This window comes from Salvelinus sp. IW2-2015, linkage group LG5 (genome assembly GCF_002910315.2).
Source record: "Salvelinus sp. IW2-2015 linkage group LG5, ASM291031v2, whole genome shotgun sequence".
In the NCBI taxonomy this organism is placed as follows: Eukaryota; Metazoa; Chordata; class Actinopteri; order Salmoniformes; family Salmonidae; genus Salvelinus; species Salvelinus sp. IW2-2015.
In genome coordinates this window covers 26,695,166-26,708,706 of record NC_036844.1, presented here as the reverse complement: position 1 = coordinate 26,708,706, position 13,541 = coordinate 26,695,166, and the positions used below count along the sequence as shown (strand labels likewise).

Below are 13,541 nucleotides of genomic sequence, written 5' to 3'. Positions count from 1 at the left end.
TGAGGAGAGAAGAGAGAGAGAGAGAAGAAGAGAGGAAGAGTAGAGAGAGAGCAGAAGAGAGAGAGACGAGACGAGAGAGAGAGAGAGAGAGAGAGAGAGAGAGAGAGAGAGAGCGAGAGAGAAGAGAGAGAGAGAGAGAGAGACGATGTAAGGCCCTATCAGATCTGAAATCAGAAAGGTTTTCTGGGTCATGTTTCCTGTCAGCTCCAGTGAGAGATAGCGGAGAGATAAGGCGCTGAGAGGAGAGAGATAACACCACAGATGAGGAAGCACACACAGCACATTGTCAGACAGCAGACAGTTGAAAAGAAAACTGCTCATGTGCTCTCGTCTTGGTTGTGGCAGCAGCATTACATGTGTTAGCTGTGTGTGTGTTTTCTCTCTGTGTGTGTGTGAAGCTCTACAGTATCATCACAGTGTGATGGTGGGTGTCTTTTGTGTGTGTGAGGCGAGAGGATACGGCCTGTTACTTTACAAAACCTGGGAAAAGAAGATGGGCCTCCCCCTCTCTCTGTTCATTATCCTAATTAGTTTCTTAATGGCATACATTAAAAGTATGTCACTGGTTGGAGGAGGGTAGCAGGACAGATGGGAGAAAAGAAAGTAATGGATATACTGTATCTACAGTATCTGTACAAAAACAAATATGTCCTATACGTTTCAAATATCAGATATGAGTATAAAGGCCAACATCTAAAAACACTTCAGACACGCTAATATAAAAGCTAACATTTTATGGTTGGAGACATGTTATAACACGTTTGCTCACAGACCACGTAAACTAAGCACCACCCTCTGTCAGGCCTTAGATGCCAACACAGCAGGTTGACTGGCACCTGACAGGGCTCGGTTCATCTCTAGTACCTGAAAAGAGGAGCCAGACTGACTGGCATCTGACAGGTCTCGGTTCATCTCTAGTACCTGAAAAGAGGAGCCAGACTGACTGGCATCTGACAGGTCTCAGTCCATCTCTAGTACCTGAAGAGAGGAGACAGTCTGACTTGCACCAGACAGGTCTCAATCTATCTCTAGTACCCAAAGAGAYGAGACAGTCTGACTGGCACCTGACAGGTCTCAGTCCATCTCTAGTACCTGAAGAGAGGAGACAGTCTGACTGGCACCTGACAGGTCTCATGTTTTATTAGTCATATGTACAGGATGCACATGGTATACACCAGACTTCCCCAACTGGTGGCTCGCTGGCCAAATTTGGCACCCGGGTAATTTTATCTGGCCCTCCAAGTTTTCTGAGCAAAAAACAAACAGAAAATGTTTATTTTATTTTGGGACATAAATGACTGTAAAAACACCAGCATATGAGCTTAAAGTGATTTTAATTTGGAAATCTGTTTAAAAGTATTCCCACGCATAATAGAGAGATATATGTGATTGTATACAAATAAATGTAAGCAAGGTTTGAAATTATTATGTTTTCGTCAAATGTTATATTTGTTTGGGCTTCTTGCGGTCAATTTMCCGTATATAAATGATTTGTATTGTGTTACAGCCCCCTGACCATTCGCTTAAGATAAAGTAGGCCCATTTGTCAAATTTCTGCCCTGGTCAACTGTAAATGCTGTTTTTGTGAAGTGGAAACGTTTAGGAGCAACAACGGCTCAGTCGCGAAGTGGTAGGCCACACAAGCTCACAAAACGGGACTGCCGAGTGCTAAAGCGCTRAGCGCGTAAAYATRGTTTGTCCTCGGTTGCTACACTCCAAACTGCCACTGAAAGCAACGTCATCAAAATAACTGTTCGTCGGGAGCTTCATGAAATGGGTTTCCATGGCCGAGCAGCCGCACACAACCCTACGATCAACATGAGCAATGCCAAGCGTCGGCTGGAGTGGTGRAAAGCTCGTCYCCATTGAACTCTGGAGCAGTGGAAACGCGTTCGCTGGAGTGATGAATCACGCTTCACCCTCTGGCTGTCCGACGGACGAATCTGGGTTTGGCGGATGCCAGGAGAATGCTACCTGCCCCAATGCATAGTGACAATGATTTGGGCTAGGCCAAGGGGGGGGCAAAGTACGGCCCATGGGCCGTATCCGGCCCGCCGTGCACTTCAATCCGGCCCGCGAGACATAGAAAAGTACCCCTTTTTTCTCCCCAATTTTGTGGTATCCAATTGGTAGTTACAATCTTGTCCCATCGCTGCAACTCCCGTACGGACTCAGGAGAGGCGAAGGTCGAGAGCTGTGCGTCCTCCGAAACATGACCCAGCCAAGCCGCACTGCTTCTTGACACAATGCCCGCTTAACCCGGAAGCCAGCACACTAATGTGTCGGAGGAAACACCATACACCTGGTGACCGTGTCAGCGTGCATGCGCCCAGCCGTTCACAGGAGTCACTAGAGCGCGATGGGACAAGGAAATCTCGGCCTGCCAAACTCTCTCCTAATGCTACAGCATACAATGACATTCTAGACATTTCTGTGCCTGCACAGAGCCCTGACCTCAAACACCTTTGGGATGAATTGGAACACCGATTGCGAGCCAGGCCTAATCGCCAAACAGCTCTCGTGGCTGAATGGAAGCAAGTCCCTGCAGCAATGTTACAACATCTAGTGGAAAGCCTTTTCCAGAAGAGTGGAGGCTATAAAGCAACAAAGGGGGACCAACTCCATATTAATGCCCATGATTTTGGAATTAGATGTTRGACAAGCACATACTTTTGGCCATATACTGTATGTACATATAAGTAGGGATAAAGTGACTAAGCAATGGGATAGATAATAAACAGTAACAGTAGCGTATGTGATGAGTCAAAAATAGTTAGTTCAAAAAGGGTCAATGCAGGTATTCCGGGTAGCTATTGGTTAAGTATTTAACAAACTATTTAGAAATCTTATATCTTGGGGGTAGAAGCTGTTCAGGGTCCTGTTGGTTCCAGACTTACTGCATCGATACCGCTTGCCGTGTGGTAGCAGAGAAAACAGTCTATGACTTGGGTTGCTGGAGTCTTTGACAATTTTTATGGTCTTCCTCTGACACCGCCTAGTATAGAGGTCCTGGACTGCAGGGAGCTCGGCTCAAATGATGTACTGGGCAGTGCGCACTGCCCTCTGTAGTGCKTTGTGGTCAGATGCCAAGTAATTGTCATACCAAGCGGTGATGCAGKCAGTCAAGATGCTCTCAATGGTGCAGATGTAGAACTTTTTATCTGAGGGCCCATGCCGAATCTTTTCAGTCTCCTGTGGGATAAGAGGCGTTGTTGTGTTGTGTTTAAAGTTCTTACATCGGCTACTGAGAGCGTGATCACACAGTCATCCAGAACAGCTGGTGCTCTCATGCATAATTCAGTGTTGCTAGCCTCGAATCGCGCATAGAAGGTATTTAGCTCGTCTGGTAGGCTTGCGATAATGGACAGCTCGTGGCTGCTCGTGGCTGTCCATTAATGCAAGCCTACCAGACGCAAGCCTACAAGCCTAGATATTTTATTTACATTTTTGTATTCATTCTTTTGAGAGTTTGCACCTGGTCATCCGGAGCAGTGAGACAGCGTTCCTGGATGGCTCGGTATTGTCTGCCTCGAAGCGAGCATAGAATGTGTTAAGCTCGTCTGGGAGGGAGGCTTCGGTGGGCACCACAGCTGGATTTGCCTTTGTAGTCCGTGATAGCCTGTTGTCCTTGCCATTTGTCATGAGTCTGAGTTGTCGAACATCAATTAAAGTTTGAGTTTGTATTGTCTTTTTGCGTCCCAAATGGATTTGCGGAGCTCTTGCCTTGCCTTGTACAAGTCACACAGTCTGCCAGTCTGTCTCTAGTACCTGAAGAGAGGAGACACAGTCAGATTATAGTGATGGTGATGACTACAAAGATCCTCTTCCTGAAGCCATTACATCATCACCATCATGCTCCATGCTCCACACGGGCAGATTGTTGGGCATTTTTTAAGTCTATTAAAGACTTAGCTGCTTGGGGACTGAGGTCCATACCGTAAATTTAGCCTCTGGCATAACATCAAATCCCATAGAGACAACAATGCCAAAGCCTCAGGGGTGGTAGGAGAATGTGTGTGTGTGTGTGTGTGTGTGATCATTTGTGAAAGAGTGTATGGCAGCCTATGAGTACAGTATTTAGCTCTACAAGTGCATGTTATAGTGAATATCACAGTTACAGAGATCAACTCTATATTATGCTGGTATCCTCTCTCTCCTCCCTCCCTCAATCTGTCTGCCTGTCTGTCTTTCACCATCCCTCTATTTCTTTCCCTCCATCCTCCATCCCTCCATCCCCCTCTGTCCTAGTCTCTAGTTAACAGCTGGTGGAGAGAATTTCCCCAATCCCCTGACCACTGTAATCTCTCTCTGCTCACACAGCTGTCTGTAAAAAGAGCCTTTCTTCACTCAGTGCGTGTGGAAGTGTGTGTGTATGAGAGAGAGAGATAGAGAGAGATAGCGAGAGAGAAAGAGAGACAGAAATTCCCTTCAGAATTCCTGCCTCCATGTAAAAAAGTTTTCTATTTGAAACTTCTTTCAGCGAAGAGATCCAGAATGCTCAGCAATATGCTTCTGTTGTATATGTGTGTGTGTGTGTGAGAGAGAGAGTGTGTGTGTGTGTGAGAGAGAGTGTTTGTGTGAGAGAGAGTGTGTGTTAACATGAGTTGCTGCCAGAGCCAGAAGGTTAATGAATCACTGTGTTAAACTTCCTCAATCCAATTAGTGTGGGAGTCTTACGCAGCAATGAACCTTTATCAAGTGAAGAAACACACACACACACACACACACACACACACACACACACACACAAACACACACACACACACACACACACACACACACACACACACACACCACACACACACACACACACACACACACACACACACACACACACAAACAAACAATACCCACATGCTGTTAGGTTAAGCACATGCAGAAACCGTGCAGAAACATACTACAGAAGTATGAACAAGCAGATACAAAGGCCATCTCTCATCTCTGTTGCGCTCTTTCTTTACACACACACACACACACACACACACACACACACACACACACAACACACACACACACACACACACACACAACACCACACAACACACACACACACACACACACACACACACACACACACCACACACACACACACACACACACACACGGTGCGGTTTTGATTGTTGACCTAGATCGGGGAGGCCACATGTCACTTTTGTGGTTTCACCAGTAATCACACACCCCCCTCCTCCTTCACACACACACACACACAACACACACACACACACACACACACACACACACACACACACACACACACAACACACACACACACACACACACACACACACACACACAACACAACACACCACCACACACACACACACACACACACACACACCACAACACAAACACAGTGACTGGACTGTCACTAGCGAATGGCCCATGTTCTCTCACAGTCTCTGCCAAATCTGCATCTCTCCTTAAAACCCTCTCGCTTTCTCTGTCAGACTCTCTCTCTGTCTGTGTCTTTGAGTTCATCACCCCCAAAAAATCCATGCCAAAACATATTTACGACATACACAGACGTATGCACTCACATTTAAGCACACACACACACACACACACTGAGCGAGCAAACTGTCTACTCCTTTTTGTTATTTCAGTTTAACACTGATAAATAATACAACAAGCTCCTCAATTATTAACCTCTCTAAACAGCACAGGCTGATGCACCATGACACCATGAAACACAAACGGTCACAGGCCAACCTACCAACAGCCAACACACTCATATATGCACACACAGAACAATGCACAGTCAGGCAAAACACACACACAACCACGCAGGCATGCACACACACACGCACACACACACACACACACACACAGTCACAGTCACAGTCACACGTGGAACATCAGAATGAGAAATGTCCAAACACACAGCAACCCTGGGGCGGTAGGTAGCCTAGTGGTTAGAGCGTTGGGCCAGAAACCGAAAAGTTGCTGGATCGAATCCCCGAGCAAGGCACTGTTCCCCGGGCACTGATGACGTGGATGTGGATTAAGGCAGCCCCCCGCAGGTCTCTGATTCAGAGGGGTTGGGTTAAATGCGGAAGACACATTTCAGTTGAATGCATTCAGTTGTACAACTGAGTAGGTATCCCCTTTCCTCCTCTGATGCGTTGTGTTGTTTGACTGCCACTTTCATCACTCATGTTGTCTTGGCTGAAGTGAGAAGAGCCATATGACTGCAGAGCGATCAAACCAAGTTGTCAGAGCTATTATAACCGCAGAGCAGGAGAACCGCTCACTGGATACGCTAATCTGACTAAAACATGACTGTGTCTACCACTCTTACAATATCTATTTTTTTAAACCTTTATTTAACTAGGCAAGTCATTTAAGAACAAATTCTTATTTACAATGARGGCCTACCAGGGAACAGTGGGTTAACTGCCTTGTTCAGGGGCAGAACGATAGATTTTTACCTTGTCAGCTCGAGGATTCAATCCAGCAATCTTTCACTTACTGGCCCAACACTCTAACCCCTAGGCTAGCTGCCACCCCCTGCATCAACTGCCTCAACTGCATCAACATACCTGCATCAACTTGCCTGACTTTATCTAACCGGATGCCGGATGCAAAATCACTACTGAGCACAATACGTGAAACCCAAAGCTAGAAACGCTGACATACCCACACACCTAGACGCACGCACGCACGCACGCACGCACGCACGCACGCACGCACGCACACACACACACCTGCAGCTTTGGCCCTGAGTGCCATGTTTGCTGGCTAGGCTGGTCTAGTGTGGCTGTGGTATGGCTAGCTGCCTGACTCTGAGCTGTGGGCTGGAGTCCCAGTCGTCTGGGTCATTCCCCCACTGTGTCCTTGAGCTCTCCATGGTGCATTACGGTCAATTAAACACCAGTGCTCAAATGACCTCAACATGTTTATGCAAATATGTAAAACAGCAGGCCGGTGAGTGAATTCCCTCTCCTCGCCCAGCTTTCTGTCTCTCAGTGCTCCAACTCATTACTGCCATATTGGAAAAATTAACAAATGCCAAGATAGGTTAATTAAATGTGATTTCCCCATGCCCGTTAGCGTTCTCACCACACGTATGCACGTACAAACACACACGCAAACCACACACACACACACACACACACACACACACACCACCACACACACACACCACACACACACACACACACACAACACACACACCACACACACACAGCACACACACACACACACACACACACACACACACACACACACACACACACACACACACACACACACGCATGAACACATCCACCATACTAGCATCTGTCATCTAGCATCTATCATAAAGGTAGAAGAAAAAACTATGCCAGAATGCTCACATCAGAATATACAACCATTTAATAACCTTTGTAAAGATTCAATTCAAGAAAAAAAATGCATCTGGTCTACATGCAGTGAGTTAAGACATATTTTCCAAGCACTCTTTGTTTGATTTTGCAATACAAGAGTGTATCATCATGCCTTTCCATTATTCCCAGTGTGGGGAGTGGATGTGATGTGAGTGACACAGTGTCTCGTCGCTGTCTGTCATGGCTGGATCAGAGCAGGCCCATGTAGAGATCTGCTGACATGCTCCTGTCATGCGGGGAGTACACACACTCCTGAGCCCAGACATCAACACCACACACACACACACACACACACACACACACACACACACACACACACACACACACACACACACACACACACACACACACACACACACACACACACACACACACACACACACACACACACACACACACATTCTGCACCCCTGAGGGACTGATCGTTGTCACTCTTGTTTGTGAGAAACATATGAAATTCTTCTCATAAACACAGAAATACATGACAAACTGGAATATTAAGGAACAGAAAAATAAATGTACAGCATTACATTTTCCTGAAATGTTCTGTAACGATAGAGCGTCCATGGTGTTTGTAACAATGTGCGTCCATGGTGTTCTGTAACGATAGCTCTTCCATGGTGTTCTGTAAGATAGTGGTTTCCATGGTGTTCTGTAAAGATAGTGTTTCATAGTGTTCTGTAATGATAGGTGCTTCCATGGTGTTCTGTAACGGTAGTGTTTCCATGGTGTTCTGCCAAAGATAGTGTTTCCATTGTGTTCTGTAACGATAAGTGTTTCCATGGTGTTCTGTAATGATAGTGCTTCCATGGTGTTCTGTAACGATAGTGTTTCCATGGTGTTCTGTAAACGATATGTTTTCCATGGTGTTCTGAACGGTAGTGTTGCTATGGTGTTCTGTAATGATAGTGCTTCCATGGTGTTCTGTAACGATAGTTTTCCATGGTGTTCTGTAACGATAGTGTTTCCATGGTGTTCTTGTACGAAGTGTTTCCATGGTGTTCTGTAACGATATGTGTTTCCATGGTGTTTCTGTAACGATGTTTGCCATGGTGTTCTGAAGTAGTGTTTCCATGGTGTTCTGAAAAGATAGTGCTTTCCATTGTGTTCTGTAACGATAGTGTTTCCATGGTGTTCTGTAACGATAGTGTTTCCATGGTGTTCTGTAACGATAGTGTTGCCATGGTGTTCTTAATGATAGTGCTTCATGTGTTCTGTAACGATAGTGTTTCCATGGTGTTCTGTAACGATAGTGTTTCCATGGTGTTTCTGTAACGATAGTGTTTCCATGGTGTTCTGTAACGATAGTGTTTCCATGGTGTTCTGTAACGATATGTGCCATGGTGTTCTGCTAACGTAGTGTTTCCATGGGTTCTGAAGATAGTGTTTTCCATGGTGTTCCTGTAACGATAGTGTTTCCATGGTGTTCTGTAAACGATGTGATGTGTTCATGGTGTTCTGTAAGTTAGTGTTGCTATGGTGTTCTGTAATGATAGTGCTTCCATGTGTTTCTGTAACGATAGTGTTTCCATGGGTTTCTGTAACGAAGTGTCATTGGCTTTTCTGTAACGGTAGTGTTTCCATGGTGTTCTGCAAAGATAGTGTTTCCATTGTGTTCTGTAACGATAGTGTTTCCATGTGTTCTGTAACGATAGTGTTTCCATGGTGTTCTGTAACGATAGTGTTGCCACTGGTGTTCTGTAATGATAGTGTTTCCATGGTGTTTCTACGCGTAGTGTTGCTATGGTGTTCTGTAATGATAGTGCTTCCATGGTGTTCTGTAACGAAGAGGTTTCCATGTGTTCTGTAACGATAGTGTTCCATGGTGTTCTGTAACGATAGTGTTTCCATGGTGTTCTGTAACGCATAGTTTTAACCATGGTGTTCTGTAAGACTAGTGTTGCCATGGTGTTCTGTAACGAGTAGTGTTTCCATGGTGTTCTGCAAAGATAGTGTTTCCATTGTGTTTCTGTAACGATAGTGTTTCCATGGTGTTCTGTAACGATAGTGTTTCCATGGTGTTCTGTAACGATAGTGTTGCCATGGTGTTCTGTAATGATAGTGCTTCCATGGTGTTCTGTAACGATAGTGTTTCCCATGGTGTTCTGTAACGATAGTGTTTCCATGGTGTTCTGTAACGATAGTGTTTCCATGGTGTTCTGTAACGATAGTGTTTTCCATGGTGTTCTGTAACGATAGTGTTGCCATAGGTGTTCTGTAACGGTAGTGTTTCCATGGTGTTCTGCAAAGATAGTGTTTCCATGGTGTTCTGTAACGATAGCTGTTTCCATGGTGTTCTGTAACGATAGTGTTTCCATGGTGGTTCTGTAAACGTAGTGTTGCTATGGTGTTCTGTAATGATAGTGTTCCATGGTGTTCTGTAACGATAGTGTTTCCATGGTGTTCTTGTAACGATAGTGTTGCCATGGTGTTCTGTAATGATAGTGCTTCCATGGTGTTTCTAACGATAGTGTTTCCATGTGGTTCTGTAACGATAGTGTTTCCATGGTGTTCTTGTAACGATAGTGTTCCATGGTGTTCTGTAACGATAGTGTTTCCATGGTGTTCTGTAACGATAGTGTTGCCATGTGTTTTCTTGTAACGGTAGTGTTTCCATGGTGTTCTGCAAAGATAGTGTTTCCATTGTGTTCTGTAACGATAGTGTTTCCATGGTGTTCTGTAACGATAGTGTTTCATGGTGTTCTGTAACGATAGTGTTGCCATGGTGGTTCTGTAGATAGTGCTTCCATGGTGTTCTGTAACGATAGTGTTTCCATGGTGTTCTGTAACGATAGTGTTTCCATGGTGTTCTGTAACGAAGTGTTTCCATGGTGTTCTGTAACGATAGTGTTTCCATGGTGTTCTGTAACGATAGTTTGCCATGGTGTTCTGTAACGTAGTGTTTCCATGGTGTTCTGCAAAGATAGTGTTTCCATTGTGTTCTGTAACGATAGTGTTTCCATGGTGTTCTGTAACGATAGTGTTTCCATGGTGTCTGTAACGATAGTGTTGCCATGGTGTTCTGTAATGATAGTGCTTCCATGGTGTTCTGTAACGATAGTGTTTCCATGTGTTCTGTAACGATAGTGTTTCCATGGTGTTCTGTAACGATGTTTCCATGGTGTTCTGTAACGATGGTGTCCATGGTGTTCTGTAACGGTAGTGTTTCCATGTGTTCTGCAAAGATAGTGTTTCCATGTGTTTCTGTAACGATAGTGTTTCAATGGTGTTCTGTAACGATAGTGTTTCCATGGTGTTCTGTAACGTAGTGTTGCCATGGTGTTCTGTATGATAGTGCTTCCATGGTGTTCTGTAACGATAGTGTTTCCATGGTGTTCTGTAACGATAGTGCTTCCTTGTTGTTCTGTAACGATAGTGTTTCCATGGTGTTCTGTAACGATAGTGTTTCCATGGTGTTCTGTAACGATAGTGTTTCCATGGTGTTCTGTAATGATAGTGTTTCCATGGTTTCTGTAACGTAGTGTTTCCATGTGTTCTGCAAAGATAGTGTTTCCATTGTGTTCTGTAACGAAGTGTTTCCATGTGTTCTGTAACGATAGTGCTTCCATTGTGTTCTGTAATGATAGTGTTTCCATGGTGTTCTGTAATGATAGTCTTTCCATGGTGTTCTGCAATGATAGTTTTTCCCATGGTGTTCTGTAATTGATAGTGTTTCTATGGTGTTCTGTAATGATAGCGTTTCCATAGTGTTCTGTAAGTATAGTGTTTCCATGATGTTCTGTAACCATAGTGTGTCCATGGTGATCTGTAACGATAGTGTTTCCATGGTGTTCTGGAATGACAGTCTTTCCATGGTGTTCTGTAATGATAGTTTTTCCATGGTGTTCTGTAATGATAATGTTTCCATGCTGTTCTGTAACATAGCTCTTCCATGGTGTTCTGTAACATAGTGTTTCCATTATGTTCTGTAACGATAGTGTTTCCATGGTGTTCTGTAAAGATAGTGTTTCCTTGATGTCTCTGTAGCGATAATGTTTCCATGGTGTTCTGTAACAATAGTGTTTCCATTGTGTTCTGTAACGCATAGTGTTTCCATGGTGTTCTGTCACGATAATGTTTCCATGGTGTTTCTGTAACGATAGTTCTTCCATGGTGTTCTGTAAAGATAGTGTTTCCATGGTGTTATGTAACGATAGTGTTTCCATTGTGTTCTGTACGATATTTCTTCCATGGTGTCTGTAACGATAGTTTTTCCAAGTGTTCTGTAAAGATAGTGTTTCCATGGTGTTCTGTAACGATAATGTTTCCATGGTGTTCTGTAACAATAGTGTTTCCATTGTGTTCGTAACGATAGCATTTCCACGGTGTTCTGTAATGATAGTGTTTCCAAGGTGTTCTGTAAAGAGAGTGTTTCTATGGTGTTCTGTATCCATAGTGTTTCCATGGTGTTCTGTAAGATAGTGTGTCCATGGTGTTCTGTAATGATAGTGTTTTCCATGGTGTTCTGTAATGATAATGTTTCCATGGTGTTTCTGTACGATAGTTCTTCCATTGTGTTCTGAACGATAGCATTTCCGAGGTCTTTTGTATCGCGTAGTGTTTCCATGGTGTTCTGTAACCATAGTTTTTCCATGGAGTTCTGTAATCATAATGTTTCCATGGTGTCTGTAACGATAGCTCTTCCATGGTGTTCTGTAACGATAGCGTTTCCATGGGGTTCTGTAACGATAGCTCTTCCATTGTGTTCTGTAACGATAGTGTTCCCGTGGTGTTCTGTAACGATAGTTCCTAAATGATGTTCTGTAACGATAGTGTTTCCATGGTGTTCTGTACGATAGTTCTTCCATTGTGTTCTGTAACGATAGCATTTCCAAGGTCTTTTGTATCGCGTAGTGTTTCCATGGTGTTTCTGTAACCATAGTTTTTTCCATGGAGTTCTGTAATCATAATGTTTCCATGGTGTTCTGTAACGATAGCTCTCCATGGTGTTCTGTAACGATAGCGTTTCCATGATGTTCTGTAACGATAGCGTTTCCATGGGGTTCTATAACGATAGCTCTTCTATGGTGTTCTGTAACGATATGTTCCCATGGTGTTCTGTTAACGATAGTTCCTAAAAAATGGTGTTCTGTAACGATAGTGGTTTCCATGGGGTTCTGTAATAATAGTCTTTCCATGGTGTTCTGTAATTGTAGTTTTTGTCATGGTGTTCTGTGAACGTAGTGTTTCCATGGTGTTCTGTAAAGATTAGTGTTTCCATGGTTTTCATAGCCAATTAGTGTTTCCATGGTGTTCTGTAATCTGATAGTGTTTCCATTGTGTTCTGTAACGATAGTCGTTTCCATTGGTGTTCTGTAATGTATAGTGCTTCCCATGTTGTTCTGTAAATTATAGTGTTTCCATGGTGTTCTGTAACACGATAGTGTTTCCATGGGTGTTCTGTAAACTATAGTGTTTCCATTTGGTGTTCTGTAATGATAGTGTTTCCATGGTGTTCTGTAACGATAGTGTTTCCATGGTGTTCTGTAACGATAGTGTTTCCATGGTGTTCTGTAACTATAGTGTTTCCATGGTGTTCTGTAACTATAGTGCTTCCTTTTTGCATACCAGACATTTCTAAAACGTGTGCCTTTTCACACACACACATCCCATCCTCTCTTTCACATGCACACATACACACGCACACACATCCCCTCACCTATGATGTAGTAGTCCTGCAGGGTCTTGAACTCATGTCCCCACAGGTTGGGGGAGAACTCCTGGAACTTGATGGTGAAGCGCATGTCACTGTTGGGCTTGTCACAGGTGAGCAGCAGGTTTGGCGCACCCATCACCTCACAGCGGTCAGCCTGCTCGCGTGTGGACACCAGGTACAACTTGTAGTACTCATACTCACTGGGGGAGCGGGGGCCTTGGGGGTTGGAGGCTGGGCAGATCAGGTCTAGACGATCCCCTATCTGCGGGTACAACACATACCCCCTGTCATCCTGAAACCTGCAGAGAGAGAGGGAGGGAGAGACAGAGGTGAGAATGGTATCCATGGCAACCAGTGATTGGCAGTGTGATATTTACCCATCTCTGTGTCTGACAGCTTGTGTTTGGAGAGGAGGCCTCTCATCTATTCATGGCACATTTTTGAGGCACAGACAGGTGCCTGTGGGATCACTGGGTGTGAGCGTACATGCATGCCTGTGAGAGTGGTACATGTATGTGTGT

The 13,541-nt window shown here is 44.3% G+C and overlaps 1 protein-coding gene across 1 annotated transcript in view; it reads right to left on the bottom strand.

Annotated features, from left to right (window-relative positions):
* LOC111964134 (ephrin-B2-like) overlaps window positions 1-13,541 on the bottom strand; it is a 55,432-nt gene that overhangs the window by 11,265 nt on the left and 30,626 nt on the right. The window contains exon 2 of the mRNA XM_023987872.2: window positions 13,024-13,319. Within this exon, the coding sequence (XP_023843640.1) occupies window positions 13,024-13,319 (296 nt within the window). The remainder of the gene's footprint in view (window positions 1-13,023; window positions 13,320-13,541) is intronic.